The sequence below is a fragment of the Triticum aestivum genome, chromosome 4A (assembly GCF_018294505.1).
Source record: "Triticum aestivum cultivar Chinese Spring chromosome 4A, IWGSC CS RefSeq v2.1, whole genome shotgun sequence".
NCBI classification, from domain to species: Eukaryota; Viridiplantae; Streptophyta; class Magnoliopsida; order Poales; family Poaceae; genus Triticum; species Triticum aestivum.
In genome coordinates, this window is record NC_057803.1 from 104,202,014 (window position 1) to 104,219,020 (window position 17,007).

At 42.9% G+C, this 17,007-nt stretch overlaps 1 protein-coding gene across 1 annotated transcript; it reads left to right on the plus strand.

The window, feature by feature from the left end:
• The first annotated feature begins 12,463 nt into the window (after window positions 1–12,463).
• On the plus strand, window positions 12,464–15,596 carry LOC123085437 (uncharacterized). Its single transcript, XM_044507068.1, has 3 exons — window positions 12,464–12,770; window positions 14,571–15,172; window positions 15,263–15,596. Exons 1-3 carry the CDS (start codon window positions 12,580–12,582, stop codon window positions 15,328–15,330), a joined length of 861 nt encoding a protein of 286 aa, XP_044363003.1. The 5' UTR covers window positions 12,464–12,579; the 3' UTR covers window positions 15,331–15,596.
• The last annotated feature ends 1,411 nt before the right edge of the window (window positions 15,597–17,007 follow it).

Sequence of the window (17,007 nt, forward strand, 5' to 3'; positions counted from 1 at the left end):
CAAAGTATTACGTGCATGCTCCTAGGGGGATAGATTGGTAGGAAAAGACCATCGCTCGTCCCCGACCGCCACTCATAAGGAAGACAATCAAAAAATAAATCATGCTCCGACTTCATCACATAACGGTTCACCATACGTGCATGCTACAGAATCACAAACTTTAACACAAGTATCTCTCAAATTCACAACTACTTAACTAGCATGACTCTAATATCACCATCTTCATATCTCAAAACAATCATCAAGTATCAAACTTCTCATACTATTCAATGCACTCTATATGAAAGTTTTTATTATACCCCTCTTGGATGCCTATCATATTAGGACTAATTTCTTAACCAAAGCAAATTGCCATGCTGTTCTAAAAGACTTTCAAAATAATATAAGTGAAGCATGAGTGATCAATAATTTCTATAAAATAAAACCACCACCGTGCTCTAAAAAGGTATAAGTGAAGCACTAGAGCAAAATTTACTCAAAAGATATAAGTGAAGCACTGTAACACCTCGGATGTAACTTTCCCTATTTGTACTCCAACTCTTGCCGTTTCCAGTGTTAAGTTATATTTATTTCTCGGGTTCGGGTTTTTGTCTCCGTGTGTTGTTGTCATTGTCATGCATCTCATATCATGTCATCATGTGCATTGCATTTGCATATGTGTTCATCTCGTGCATTCGAGCATTTTCCCCGTTGTCCGTTTTGCATTCCGGCGCTTCGTTCTCCTCCAGTGGTATTTTCTAGCTTTCTTTCGCGTGTGGGGATTAAACATTTCTGGACTGGACCGAGACTTGCCAAGCGGCCTTGGTTTACTACCGGTAGACCGCCTGTCAAGTTTCGTATCATTTGGACTTCGTTTGATACTCCAACGGTTAACCGAGGGACCGAAAAGGCCTCGTGTGTGTTGCAGGCCAACACCCCTCCAATTTGGCCCAAAACCCACTAAACTCTGCTCCATGTCCTAGAGCGTTCAATCACGATGGCGTGGCCGAAAACCGCACCTCATTTGGACTCTCCTAGCTCCTCCTATGCCTATATATACACCCCCCTCGAAAATTCCCGGATCCCCTCCTCCTCCAAACCCTAGATCCACCCCACCGCGCCGCGCCGAACATATTCCCGCCGATGGAAAATGTCCGGATAGCCCCGCGCCTCCACGTGTCACTCGTCGGTTGGCCCGACCGCCTCTCCTTAGCTGCCGGCCCGGGAGGCCCGTCCCCGGCCCCCGAGGCCCACCTCGCGTCGCCCCGCCGCCAGGTGAAGACGCCGCCCGCCTCCATCGCCGCGGCACCCGCCTCCTTGCTCCGGCCGCCGCGCACCCTCGCCGGCGACCTCGCCGTTTCGCCGCCCCGTCGACCCGTGCCTTGACTCCGGCCGCCGCCCTGCCGCCGGGGTCGAGCCGCACCACCGCGCCGACATTGCCGACCGGCCGGCCCCTCCTCCCCAAGCTTCGGATCCGGCCGGCCAAGTTTCGGCGATCCCCATCTCCGTTCGGCGATCCTCGAAGGCCGCACCGCTACAGTGACTCGTCAGATCCAGATCTGATTCGGGATGAACAGTAAACCCTAGGTGAATTTCGTCTAAGTCCTCAGAATTTTTGATCCATATGCTCATGTTCGCGGCTCTGTAACTTTGCATTCGTCGCTCCGATTCATGCATATAGCATATCAAAATGTTCGCCTCGACGAGTACATCATTTCATTCCATTGCATCATTTTCATTTGAGTTCATCTTGATGCCCGAAATTCTGTTAGAAGGAGGCTTCGTGAGATATTTGTCAGATCTGCTAGTTCATCTTAGACTTTTGTCATTTTTGCCATGATTATTGTGTGCATGCTATGCCTGTGAGTCCTTCATATGTTTTGTTGAGGTTTTTGTCTTCTTTCCAAAGGTGCAACCCATGCATTTTTAGGATGTGTGTGGTGACTTGTGCAAGCTTGCAAAGTGAGGCACCCGGTAAATCTATTTTCAGAGACTTAGTAGTTTTCACTAAGTCTGAGATTATTTAGTTCATGATGCCATATGTTCAGCTTGTTTTCTAATGATCCGTGCCTCTTTTGAGGATGATCAGTAAAGGAGTTTTGTTAATCATGTTATGCTCTATCCATCCATGTATTTGTTTGCAATTATGGAGCACCCTAGCTTGAGTCAATCGAGCTCTACTTTTGCTTCATGGTGAATCTGGGCAGATTGTCAACTCGTTTGCGATTTTGCCGTTGTTATTATAGTTGATTTTGGCCCCAGGTCACTTTGGGTCTTTTGTTAAGCTTGTTGAGTAGCTCAATGCCATGTTCTTACTTGTCTTAATCAGGTCATGTATCATGTTGTTTTGCTGCTCCGAAGAGGGCTTCGTGATCTGAAATTTCAGACAAGTGTTGATTTCACTAAGTCTGGAATCTGTTTTGCATTTGCGTTTTTGCCATGCTTGTTTGAACCTCTAATGTATGAATTGGCCGTGGCTCAGTGCTAGTCTTTTGTTAAGCATCTTGTGTGCATCCCTGCCATGTATTTTGTTGTCATGTTTGGTGGCTGTAGCATGTTCCTCTCGTTGCATTTAGATGCCTACTTGCTGTAAATCGCAGACCGGTGTCATTCTTAAAACGCTTGCCATTTCCAAACCGTAGCTCCGATTCTGATGATCTTTATATCATTTTCAAGCGATTTCATCTCATCTTTCCAGTGGCACACTTGGAATTCCAAGTTGAGGCAAGGTTCATGCTTTCCTGTCATATCTTGCTTTTTGCATCCCGCATCGCATCCCGCATAGTATATCATCTTTGCATCATGTTGATTGAGTTTGCACGTGGTTGATCGTATCCTTGTTGCTTGTTTGTCTTGTTTGGGTAGAGCCGGGAGACGAGTTCGCTACCGAGGAGCCCGTAGAGTCTGCTTGTGAGGATCCAGTCAACTCTGATAACTGTGCAGGCAAGATGATCATACCCTCGAAATCACTACTATCTTTGCTATGCTAGTTTGCTCGCTCTTGCTATGCCAATGCTATGATGCCTACCTTTTGCTTGTCAGCCTCCCAAATTGCCATGTCAAACCCCTAACCCATCTTTGTCCTAGCAAACCGTTGATTGGCTATGTTACCGCTTTGCTAAGCCCCTCTTATAGCGTTGCTAGTTGCAGGTGAAGATTGGAGGCGTTCCTGGTTGGAACATTTATTTACTTGTTGGGATATCATTATATTGCTATGTTATCTTAATGCATCTATATACTTGGTAAAGGGTGGAAGGCTCGGCCTCTCGCCTAGTGTTTTGTTCCACTCTTGCCGCCCTAGTTTCCGTCATATCGGTGTTATGTTCCCGGTTTTCGCGTTCCTTACGCGGTTGGGTTATAATGGGAACCCCTTGATATTTCGCCTTGATTAAAGCTTTTCCAGCAATGCCCAACATTGGTTTGACCATTCGCCACCTAGCCCTTTTTCTTTCCTTTGGGTTCTGCAGACTCAAGGGTCATCTTATTTTACCCCCCCCCCCCCGGGCCAGTGCTCCTCTGAGTGTTGGTCCACCTGTCAGCTACCGGTGGCCACCAGGGGCAACTCTGGGCTGGCCTACCCGTACCTAGGACAATCTGAGTGTGCCCTGAGAAAGAGATATGTGCAGCTCCTATCGGGATTTGTCGGCACATTCGGGCGGTGTTGCTGGTCTTGTTTTAACCTGTCGAAGTGTCTTGAGTTACCGAGATACCGAGTCTGATCGGAACGTCTTGGGAGGAGGTCTATTCCTTCGTTGACCGTGAGAGCTTGTCATGGGCTAAGTTGGGACTCCCCTGCAGGGATTGAACTTTCGAAAGCCGTGCCCGCGGTTATGGGCAGATGGGAATTTGTTAATGTCCGATTATAGATAACTTGAACCTTAATTAATTAAAACGAATCAACTGAGTGTGTTACCGTGATGGCCTCTTCTCGGCGGAGTCCGGGAAGTGGACACGGTGTTGGAGTAATGTACGCGCAGGTTGTTCCTCTAGCTTCTCGCTCGTGCTTTGCCTCCTCTTCTCGCTCTCTTTTGCGAATAAGTTAGCCACCATACTTGCTAGTCGCTTGCTGCAGCTCCACTCATATTTTACCTTGCCATACCTATAAGCTTAAATAGTCTTGATCGCGAGGGTGCGAGATTGCTGAGTCCCCGTGGCTCACAGATACCATAACTCCAGATGCAGGTCCAGGTGATTCCGCTCCAGGTGACGAGTATGAGCTCAAGTGGGAGTTCGACAAGACTCTCAGTGTTACTACGTGTCTTTTCCTGATGATCAGTAGTGGTGCCTAGTTGGGGTTCGATTCAGGGCCTTGTTGCATGTTGGGTTTGTCTTCTATTTTGGCGCCGTAGTCGGGCCATGAGTGTTTGTATGATGGATGTTATTTATGAACTTTGATGTGACGTGGCGAGTGTAAGCCAACTATGTATCTCCCCCTTTTATTATACATTACATGGGATGTTGTGAAGATTACCTAACTTGCGACATATGCCTTCAATGCGATTATGTCTCTAAGTCGTGCCTCGACACGTGGGAGCTGTAGTCGCATCGAGGGCGTTACAAGCACATAGAGTATTCTAATAAATTTCGATTCATGTGTGCCTCTCTAAAAGGTGTGTACAACAAGGATGATTGTGGTAAACTAAAAGGCAAAGACTCAAATCATACAAGACGCTCCAAGCGAAACACATATAATGTGGTGAATAAAAATATAGCCTCAAGTAAAGTTACCGATAGACGAAGACAAAAGAGGGGATGCCTTCCGGGGCATCCCCAAGCTTAGTCTTTTGGTTGTCCTTGAATTTTACCTTGGGGTGCCTTGTGCATCCCCAAGCTTAGGATCTTGCCACTCCTTGTTCCAAAATCCTTCAAATCTTTAACCAAAAACTTGAAAACTTCACAACACAAAACTCAACAGAAAATCTCATGAGCTCCGTTAGTATAAGAAAACCAACCACAACTTTACGGTACTGTAATGAACTCATTCTTTATTTATATTGGTGTTAAACCTACTATATTACAACTTCTCCATGGTTCATACCCCCCGATACTATCCATAGATTCATCAAAATAAGCAAACAACACACTAAAAACAGAATCTGTCAAAAACAGAAAAGTCTGTAGTAATCTGTAGGTTTAGAATATTTCTGTAAATCCAAAAATCCTGATAAATTAGGACATCCTAAATAATTTTTATATTAATCTACTGCAGTTGGAACCAGTATTTTATCGCTCTTTGGTAAAAAACTAAAATTATTCTCGTGAGCGCATACTTTCTATTTTTTCCAGCAAGATCAAATAACAACTATCCAAGAAGATCCTAAAGGTTGTACTTAGAACAAACACTAATTAAAACATAAAAAAACACAATCATAATAGAGGATAGATGATTTATTTATTACTAAACAGGAACAAAAAGCAAGGAACAAAAATAAAATTGGGTTGCCTCCCAACAAGCGCTATCGTTTAACGCCCCTAGCTAGGCATAAAAACAAGAATAGATCTAGGTATTGTCATCTTTGGTATGCAATCCATATGTGGCTCTCATAATTGATTCATAAGGTAATTTAATTTTATTTCTAGGAAAGTGTTCCATGCCTTTCCTTAACGAAATTGGAAATTGGAATTTAATTAAGCGCTATCATGTCAATAATTGCACCAATCGTTCTAAGAAAAGGTCTACCAAGAAAAATAGGACATGTAGGATTGCAATCTATATCAAGAACAATGAAATCTACAGGCACATAATTCATATTTGCAACAATAAGAACATCATTAATTCTTCCCATAGGTTTCTTAATGGTGGAATCTGCAAGATGCAAATTTAAAGAACAACCATCAAATTCACGGAAACCTAACACATCACACAAAGTTTTTGGAATCGTGGAAAAACTAGCACCCAAATCACATAAAGCATAGCATTCATGATCTTTAATCTTAATTTTAATAGTAGGTTCCCACTCATCATAAAGTTTTCTAGGGATAGAAACTTCTAATTCAAGTTTTTCTTCATGGGATTGCATTAAAGCATCAACGATATGTTGGTAAAAGCTTTGTTTTGATCATAAGCATGAGGATAATTTAACACGTATTGCAACAAGGAAATACAATGTATCAAAGAGCAATTATCATAATTAAATTCCTTGAAATCCAAAATAGTGGATTTATTGCTATCTAAAGTTTTGACCTCTTCAATCCCACTTTTATTGAATTTAGCATCAAGATCCAAAAACTCCGAATCATTGGGACGCCTTCTAACTAAAGTTGACTCATTTCCAGTCCCATCTTTATAAAGATTCATATTGGAAAGCAAAGACCTAATAGGAGACACACCAATCACTTTTAGATCTTCATCATTATTATCATGAAAACTAGAAGAACACGCTTTCACAAAGCAATCTTTTTAGCACGCATTCTAGCGGTTCTTTCTTTGCACTCATCAATGGAAATTCTCTTCGCCTTGAAAGACTCATTGATATCATGCTTAGGAGGAATAGATCTAAGTTTCAAAGAATCAACATCAAGAGAAATTATATCCACGTTCCTAGCCAACTCATCAATCTTAAGCAATTTTTCTTCAAGCAAAGCATTGAAATTATTTTGCGAATTCATAAATTCTTTAACACTAGTCTCAAAATCAGAGGGCATCTTCTTAAAAATTCCATAAGATTTGTTGTAGGAATTATCATAATCATTAGAAGAATTAGTAGGAAACGGCCTAGAATTAAAATTTCCTCTATACGCGTTGTTACCAAAATTGTTCCTACCAACAAAATTCACATCCATAGATTCATTATTATTCTCAATCAAAGTGGACAAAGGCATATCATTAGGATCAGAAGAAGAACTCTTATTAGCAAACAATTTCATAAGTTCATCCATCTTTCCACTCAAAACATTAATCTCTTCAATAGCATGAACTTTTTTACTAGTGGATCTTTCGGTGTGCCATTGAGAATAATTGACCATAATATTATCTAGGAGTTTAGTAGCTTCTCCTAAAGTGATTTCCATAAAATTACCTCCCGAAGCCGAATCTAAAAGATTTCTAGAAGAAAAATTCAATCCAGCATATTTTTTTGTATAATCATCCATAGATTCAAACCATGTGTAGGGCAATTACGTACCATTAATTTCATCCTCTCCCAAGCTTGTGCAACATGCTCATGATCAAGTTGCTTAAAATCCATAATATCGTTTCTAAGAGAGATGATCTTAGCGTGATGAAAATACTTAGAGATGAAAGCATCTTTGCACTTATTCCATGAATCAATACTATTTTTAGACAAAGAAGAGAACCAAGTTTTAACATGACCTCTAAGAGAAAACGGAAATAGCTTCAATTTATCAATATCATTATCCACATCTTTCTTCCTTTTCATATCACACAAATCAACGAAGCTGTTTAGATGGGTAGCGGCATCTTCATTAGAAAGGCCAGAAAATTGATCGTTCATAACAAGCTTCAACAAAGCGGTATTGATTTCACAAGATTCAACATCGGTAGTAGGAGCAATTGGAGTGCTAATAAAATCATTACTGTTGATATTGGAAAAGTCACACAATTTAGTATTATCTTGAGCCATTGCGACAAACAATCAGTCCAACACATGAGCAAACAAGAGGCATGCGAAAAGAAGCGAACGAAAAAGGGCGAATAAAATGGCAAAGGTGAAGTGGGGGAGAGGAAAACGAGAGGCAAATGGCAAATAATGTAATGCGAGAGGTAAGAATTTGTGATGGGTACTTGGTATGTCTTGACTTGAGCGTAGATCTCCCCGGCAACGGCGCCAGAAATCCTTCTTGCTAACTCTTGAGCATGTGTTGGTTTTCCCTTGAAGAGAAAAGGGTGATGCAGCAAAGTAGCGTAAGTATTTCCCTCCGTTTTTGAGAACCAAGGTATCAATTCAGTAGGAGACTACACGCAAATCGCCTAGTACCTGCACAAACAAATAATAACCTTGCAACCAACGCGATAAAGGGGTTGTCGATCCCTTCGCAACCACTTGCAAATGTGAGATCCGATAAAGATAATAAGATAAATATTTTTGGTATTTTTGTTTTATAGATTGGAAAGTAAAGATTGCAAAATAAACGGCGACAGAAATAGCTAGTTGACGGGAAATTAATATGATGTAAAGTAGACCCAGGGGCCATAGGTTTCACTAGTGGCTTCTCTCAAGATAGCATGAATTACTGTGGGTGAACAAATTCATGCATATAAGAATTCAGAGAAGAATCAAATATTGTTCATAGATAATCTTAATCATAAACCCACAATTCATCGGATCTCGGCAAACACACCGCAAAAAGAATTACATCGAATAGATCTCCAAGAACATCGAGGAGAACTTTGTATTGAGATCCAAAGAGAGAGAAGAATCCATCTAGCTAATAACTATGGACCCGAAGGTCTGTGGTAAACTACTCACACATCATCGGAGAGGCTATGGTGTTGATGTAGAAGCCCTCTGTGATCGAATCCCCCTCCGGCAGATTGCCGGAAAAGGTCCCCAGATGGGATCTCACGGGTACAGAAGGTTGCGGTGATGGAAAAGTGGTTTCGTGGCTCCCCTGGATGTTTTCAGGGGATAAGAGTATATATAGGTGAAAGAAGTAGGTCGGTGGAGCCACAAGGGGCCCACGAGGGTGGGGGCGCGCCCTCCTACCTTGTGGCCACCTTGTTGCTTCCTTGACCTCCACTCAAAGTCTCATGGATTGTGTTTGTTCCAAAAAAGATCCTCACGAAGGTTTCATTCCGTTTGGATTCCGTTTGATACTCCTTTTCTGCGAAACACTAAAATAGGCAAAAAAAACAACAATTTGCACTGGGCCTTTGGTTAATAGGTTAGTCCCAAAAATAATATAAAAGTGCATATTAAAACCCATTAAACATCCAAAACAGATAATATAATAGCATGGAACAATCAAAAATTATAGATACGTTGGAGACGTATCAGCCATCATCATCTTGTGCCTTTGATCTCCATCTTCAAAGCACCGTCATGATCACCATCGTCACCGGCTTGACACATTGATCTCCATCATAGCGTCGTTGTCGTCTCGCCAACTATTGCTTCTACGACTATCGCTACCGCTTAGTGATAAAGTAAAGCAATTACATGGCGATTGCATTTCATACAATAAAGTGACAACCATAAGGCTCATGCCAGTTGCCGATAACTTTTATAAAACATGATCATCTCATACAACAATTTATATATCATCACGTCTTGACCATATCACATCACAGCAAGCCCTGCAAAAACAAGTTAGACGTTCTCTACTTTGTTGTTGCAAGTTTTACGTGGCTGCTACGGGCTTCTAGCAAGAACCGTTCTTACTTACGCATCAAAACCACAATGTGGTATAGTGATTGCTTTTTGATCTTCAGAAAGAACCTTGTTCATTGAATCTGATTCAACTAATGTTGGAGAAACAGACACCCGCTAGCCACCTGTGTGCAAAGCACGTCAGTAGAACCAGTCTCATGAACGTGGTCATGTAATGTCGATCCGGGCGCTTCATCCAACAATACCGCCGAATCAAGAAACAACTAGTGACGACAAGCAATATGTATATACCCACGCCCACAACCCCTTTGTGTTCTACTTGTGCATATAACATCTACGCATAGACCTGGCTTGGATGCCACTATTGGGGAACGTAGTATTTCAAAAAAATTCCTACGATCACGCAAGATCTATCTAGGAGATGCATAGCAACGAGCGGGGATAGTGTGTCCATGTACCCTTGTAGACCGAAAGCGGAAGCGTTTAGTAACACGGTTGATGTAGTCGAACGTCTTCGCGATCCAACCGATCAACTACCGAACGCATGTCACCTCCGCGATCTGCACACGTTTGGCTCGGTGATGTCCCTCAAACTCTAGATCCAGCTGAGGCCGAGGGAGAGTTTCGTCAGCACGACGGCGTGGTAACAGTGATGATGAAGTTACCGACGCAGGGCTTCGCCTAAGCACTACGACAATATGACCGAGGTGGAAATCTGTGGAGGGGGGCACTGCACACGGCTAAGAAATCAACTTGTGTGTCTATGGGGTGCCCCCCTCCCCCGTATATAAAGGAGGGGAGGAGGGGGCCGGCCGACCTCATGGGGCGCGCCCCAAGGAGGGGAATCCTACTCCTAGGAGTAGGTTCCCCCCTTTCCTAGTCCAACTAGGAGGGGAAGGAAAGAGGAAGAGGGAGAGAAGGAAAGCCAAGCCCCCCCCCCCCAATTCTGATTGGGCTTTGGGGGCACGCACCTCCACCTGGTCGCCTCCTCCTCTCTTCCACTAAGGCCCATGAAGGCCCATTAACCCCCCGGGGGGTTCCGGTAACCCCCCGGTACTCCGAAAAATGCCCGAACCTATCCAAAACCTTACCAATGTCCAAACATAACCTTCCAATATATGAATCTTTATGTCTCGACCATTTCGAGACTTCTTGTCATGTCCGTGATCACATCCGGGACTCTGAACAACCTTCGGTACATCAAATCACATAACTCACAATACATATCGTCACTGAACGTTAAGCGTGCGGACCCTACGGGTTCGAGAACTATGTAGACATGGCCGAGACTCATCTCCGGTCAATAACCAATAGTGGAACCTAGATGCTCATATTGGCTCCTACATATTCTACGAAGATCTTTATCGGTCAGACCGCATAACAACATACGTTGTTCCCTTTGTCATCGATATGTTACTTGCCCGAGATTCGATTGTCGGTATCTTAATACCTAGTTCAATCTCGTTACCGGCAAGTCTCTTTACTCGTTCCGTAATGCATCATCCCATAACTAACTCATTAGTTACATTGCTTGCAAGGCTTATAGTGATGTGCATTACCGAGAGGGCTCGGAGATACCTCTCCAATAATCGGAGTGACAAATCCTAATCTCGATCTATGCCAACTCAACAAACACCATCAGAGACACCTGTAGAGCATCTTTATAATCACCCAGTTATGTTGTGATGTTTGATAGCACACTAAGTGTTCCTCCGGTATTTGGAAGTTGCATAATCTCATAGTCATAGGAACATGTATAAGTCATGAAGAAAACAATAGCAATAAACTAAATGATCGTAGTGCTAAGCTAACGGATGAGTCATGTCAATCACATCATTCTCTAATGATATGATCCCGTTCATCAAATGACAACTCATGTATATGGCTAGGAAACTTAACCATCTTTGATTAACGAGCTAGTCAAGTAGATGCATACTAGTGACACTTTGTTTGTCTATGTATTCACACATGTACTAAGTTTCCGGTTAATACAATTCTAGCATGAATGATGAACATTTATCATGATATAAGGAAATATAAATAACGACTTTATTATTGCCTCTAGGGCATATTTCCTTCACTAAACATGTAAGTTTGAAGTCATATGCATGACATAGATGTCGATTTAATTTTGGTAGTTCATCCCATTCAAAATCAAATTAATTCTACAAATATCGTAGACTACATAGTATAATGCTACATGATATTGCAGTTTTGAGTAGCTGGCATTGCATTTTCAAATACAAATATATTATATGAACGTGTCATAGCCTTGAACAAAAATGTTATAAACTAATGTGTGAATGGTAGTTATTTTAGAACAAAAGTTTGAAAAAAAAGTATGAAAGAGTCTAGAACAAATGAGAAGTGTATATGATGTGGTTTGTGCATATTGTTCATTGCAAATACTCCCTCCATCTGAGAATGAGGTTTGTGCATTATGTTTAAGCTCAACCATGAAGTCTTCTAGATTGTACATGTGTCAAAATCTAGTGAAGTGAATATGACATCCAATGCCCGGACATAGGGTATAAAAATACTACCTCCGGAACCAAATAAGAATGAAATATATGTTCGGAATTTAAGCATGTCATCCTGAACGTTTTTTTATGGCAACTTTAGTTGCTGCGAGGTGGCAACTTTAGTTGTTAACACACAGCAACTTTGTTTCAGTTTGATTTTTTGTCAGAAAATTGCCATGTTTGTCAACATTGCCTTAACTAAAGTTGCCATGAAAAGAGTTCGGATTAGCATGCTTAAATTCCGAACGTTCGGGACTTATTGAGGTCCAATAAGAAATAGTAGTTTTTTTGTGGGAGAAATAAGAGATAGTAGCTATTATGAAAATACATGTAATTTTATATTTAATTATACTAATTTGGTATTGTAGGTGTTGATAAATTTTTTCATAACATGATCAAACATTGTGTATATTTGACTTGGAGATAAAATTTGTAATATGCGATTCTTTTCAAGCACCTAGGAGTGGCATAGAGATCCGTGCTATTTAGATGGCATATAAAAATTGGAGCCTTTGGATCTGTGACGGTCCGTCATACCCTCTTCCATGGTTCTCTCGACAGCATGGGCTTCCCGTGCGCGTCACGTGGGTGCCAGGATCTTCTCTGATCGGACCTCGAGCTCCGGCTGTTTTAGCTCCGCAAAATGAATGAAAAGCACACATCACCAACCAGTGCCCCTCCTACTCCGTCCACGCAGCCTATATCCCGACGCCCGAGACCCGATAGGCGTTGCCGAATCAGCGGGGCCCCGGTGACATGCGAAAGGCCGCAGCCAAAACCATCGACATATGTGCGCAGTCCTTTCTCCTCTCCATTTCCTAAAGCCACACCGCCACTTGAGAAGATACTGCCACACCCCTGTCCTCTGCCCCACTCTGCCTCAAATGGATCACGGCGGAGGAGGCCGTGGGATGGCAGGGTACGAGGCGGCTGCGGCGGCGGCTTCCACCAACCAGAAGACCGAAAGCTTCGGAGGCTGGTGAGTGAGACGCCCTCTTCCTCTCCTCCATCCATCCTGGACCGACAATACATACTGGCTCGCTGTGCTGATTCGCCGGCCATTAGTTGAAGCTCGTTGATCTGACCATGTTTTCTGTTCCTCTGCTTCGGTTACCGGGTGATCGCATAGCTAAGGCAGAGTGCTTGGATGCGGCCCTGGCCAGATACTGAAATTTCCATCCGAAAAAATGGGGGATCGATTACGAGGTTCTGCCACTGTAGCTGGTTATAACCGGTGGTCTTGTCTTATCCCAAATTCAAGTGGAAAGCCAAGTGTTTCGCGTGTTTCTTACTGCGTTTTTGGCTTGCTAGTTTGCGTTTAAGCTCACGATTGGGTGGATTGGAGGAGTGCGGGTGAACTTTGCCAAGAAAATATGTGGGGACTGTGACGGGGGTAGCTGCGCAAGGTTAGGCAGAATTTGTGTTCCGGTGGATAATAAAATACTGCAATACTAATAGGTTGGAGTTAAGCCGGCGTACACTGAAAGCAAGCGGTTAGCATTCCGTATTGAACGGCCAGCTGATAAGGTTTTCCCTTTCTGGATGTTAGTTACAGTACTTTCTCTGCGTCTTTCATCTTGCCTCTCTGGAAAGAGATGGCAGTTGACACTTCGTAGCAGATACTCAGCACCTCCAACTTTATTTCTAAGGTGTTGCGTGCATGTAAATAGGCCTATACTAGGTTGGTCATGCACAAGGTTACACCGGAGAAAGTCAATTTGGTAACTGGGATTAATCGTTCATGGTCTAGATGACATGTTACCACATTGGTATGGTTCGCTGGTCTGCTGTGATAACGCAAATCTTCACCAAAATATCATATTTTTTCTTATTTCTTGAGAGATTAACCAAAATATCTTGCGTGTGTAAGATGTTGGATAGAAATTCATGTAAATATGTAGAGATGTTGAGGTACATGAACCTGACGCATGTAGCAACCTGAAATCCTATTGGATAGATATGGATTTTGTTTTTTTTCTTTTCGAAAAGAGGATTACCCGGCCTCTGCATCATAGGATGCACACAGCCATGTAGATTTGGATTTGTATGCATTTGAAATTGGCAAGGTGTAGTTCTGATGCCTGCCATTCAGATTTTTCATATCTCAAACTTGCATAAAACTTATTTAGCCAAAAGGTAAATAGCCCAAAACTGGTTGAAAAGCTGGAATATCATAATACACCATAATGCCGGATGTGGCCTTACCTTGATCACAATTATTGGACATGTTTGGAAATTGGATCATTACAAGAGACTGAAAAGCTAGTGTGGTGGCTGAACGAAATGAGAAAATCACTTGTCAAGTAGGAAAACACTATAGTGCATTTAACTCTGGGCCTCCACCGGTGGCATAATGGCCACTTTGAGTAATATATTCGGCAACTCTCTTCTTCTTAATTAATCGATGAGGCAAATCTTTTGCCTCCGTTTCGAAAAAAAAAGTAATATATTCAGGTGGTGGGACTCCTCCCCCGGTGATTTCTCAAAAAAACTCTGGGCCTCCACCTCACATTGTGAGTTTCATATTGGTTCTGTAAAACTGGTTTCCTGTTTTGCTTGGTGGGAATATTTTTAGAATTCTTAAATAAAGTACCGACCAAAATGGGAGAGTAGGAGTGGTGAATCACACTTGTTTTACTTGTAAGTGCTGATAAATACTCTTGCTTCTCACAGATAGAGAATATTTTGTGTTGGCTATTTGATCGGTTAATGCTTACTGTTATGTGCAAATAAAATTTAGGTTTGTAATAATATCTCGTACTATATTGCTATTGTTTAGTTCCAGCTCCAACAGCGTGAAGAAAATTTACCCCATTGACAGTCCAATTAAGAAAAGAAAGTCACAGTATGACCTCAGTGACACAAGGCTGTCATCGCTGAAATACAAGTTTCAGGACCGACCAACTTCACAGGAGGATGAGACTGCAAGAACAGAAAGCTTAGGAGGTGATGACATTTTCATCAACAAGAACTGTAATGTGGACATGGTCAATGTTTACGAGGGATTGGACTCGTGTGAGAATACTCAAAGCCTTTTAGGTGGTTGCATCGAAGTCGACTCCATAAACGGAATTGAGAGCCGGTCTGTGAGAAAATGGGCATCTGCATCCAGCAGCTCAAGCAACAGCATTTCATTGGACACTTACAGTTATTTTCATAGCTATGGCACCAAAGAGACTGACAGCTGGGTGAGGCCACACCTGGAGCATGATGGCTCAGGTTTGCTGCTGCAAGCATACGATGATGACATTGAGAAAATCTGCTATGTGATGAATGAGCTAGCAGGTGGTGGTGTCGATGGTTCTGCTGATCGTATCATGGATGAGACGCTTTACTCGAATGGCATCGATGATTTCATGATTTTGCCAGCAGGCAAGAATGGTAAAGCACTCGCGCATTTACTTCTGCTTGCATATGTTTGCTGCCTATATATGTGGATACTAACACTGTGCATGTGGCAATCAAAATCAGGGGAGAAGAAGAAGCAGCTAACCATCGATCAAGAATTCGAGCAGTACTTCTCAAAACTCATGCTTTAGCGTGACCGTAACAGAGAATTTGCTGCCTTGGAAGTGTTGAAAAATGTTCTGCATCCTAACTTATGATGAATAAGCAAATGCAAGTCGGGGCTACCATTGGAGTCAATTCTGTATTTTCTTAACCTAAGTCTTGACACTGCAATGTATATATATATATTTCCTTTTTCAAAGCCGTACCTTGAGTGACCATCGACTCTTGGTTCCAAATCTGCCATGTTTGTGTATATCTTATGAAGTTATGAATAATGAAAAATCTGGAATTCTAAGCACCGTGTTCCTTTCATCTGCTAGTGTTCTGAATGGATCTGTAAGGAAGCCATATTCCAGAATTGGATGTCGAATTATAGATTAGGCTATTGGTGATCATCGGCCTGCCTAGACTTGTTGCGAGTGAAAATAGCAGTTACTAGGAAATTATTTGGAAGGTTGAAATCTGTCAATCTTGAATTCTTGACGACATGGCCTATTTGGGAGCGTGCATATCAGCCGGTGTCTTCTATCTCACCATGTATGATGCAGAGTTGTCCTTCGGGAGGGCGAAACCCTAGCTGCCATTGTCCCCACCTCCTTGTCCTCCCGGGATGCATGGCACGGCCTGTGCTTATCGATCGAGGCCCAGGCACGGCACGCGTGCCACGCCCTCAGGCCCAGGCATCGCCCCTTTGCTAATCAGGCCGGCCCGTCGACACACCAGGCACGTTAGGCCTGGGTGCTGTTTTGGGGGCATTTTTTTTTGCCTATTTGGGTGTATTTTTTTTGCGGGTAAAAGAGATTATATTAATGAGTGGTTTGGCCACAAAGGCTTACAATCTCATCAGGACCTGAGCGCAACCAGACAGCTGCACGTGGAGAAGAACGCCGCAGCTGGGCAAGTCTATGACTAAGTACATTTTGATCACGAGATATAGCAACAATTTTAAACTCTCTATCTCCTTGAGTAAACACTTGATTTCACCGATCAAAGCCGCCATCGATGATCTATTAGTACCATGCTCTTGTATCATTGCCGCTGCAACTGAACAGTCTGTCTCAAGGATGAAAGGGGCCGAGCTCCACTCAAGAGCAAGCGAAATACCTTTCATACATGCTAGAACCTCAGCTTCTAGGGCGATGGAACAGGTAAGCAGGAACCTGCACGTGGAGAATATTATGCTACCAGTGTCATCCCTTAGAATCATCCCAACACCTTCATTATTGTCCGCTTCAGAATACGACCCATCTACATTGAGTTTCACCTAGCCCATCGGCGAGAGAGCCCATGATTTGACCTCTCTTTGTTTTGGTATCACATGCAGTGTGGCTTTCCCATGTGCACCTTCATCTATCACCATTTTCCCTTTTGCAAAATCACCCTGCCGGAACTGCTGCACTCCAAGAAGGGAGGTGACATAACTCTGTAGAAACTGACGAGATGCTTCAATCGGTGGCGCCGGCTTATGGTGGACCACCTCATTTCGTACATGCCAACAACGCCACAACAACATCAGAAGGCGAAGACGTTCTTCCCCCTCAAGATCAGCAATTAGCGCCAAGAGCCACTCAGGGCCAGTGTTCACGACCTTGTTGACATCTGGGATACGCCACACATCGGCCATAGCCTTCCAAAGAGCTAGCGCAAACGGGCACCTACAGAACACGTGGTACGTATCCTCTTGTTCACATGCATAAATTGGACAA

Coding starts and splice junctions, on each gene's coding strand:
- LOC123085437 (XM_044507068.1), top strand. CDS start 12,580: ATGTGCGCAGTCCTTTCTCCTCTCCATTTCCTAAAGCCACACCGCCAC. Junction 12,771..14,570: donor ACCGAAAGCTTCGGAGGCTG/GTGAGTGAGACG, acceptor GCTATTGTTTAG/TTCCAGCTCCAACAGCGTGA. Junction 15,173..15,262: donor TTTGCCAGCAGGCAAGAATG/GTAAAGCACTCG, acceptor AATCAAAATCAG/GGGAGAAGAAGAAGCAGCTA.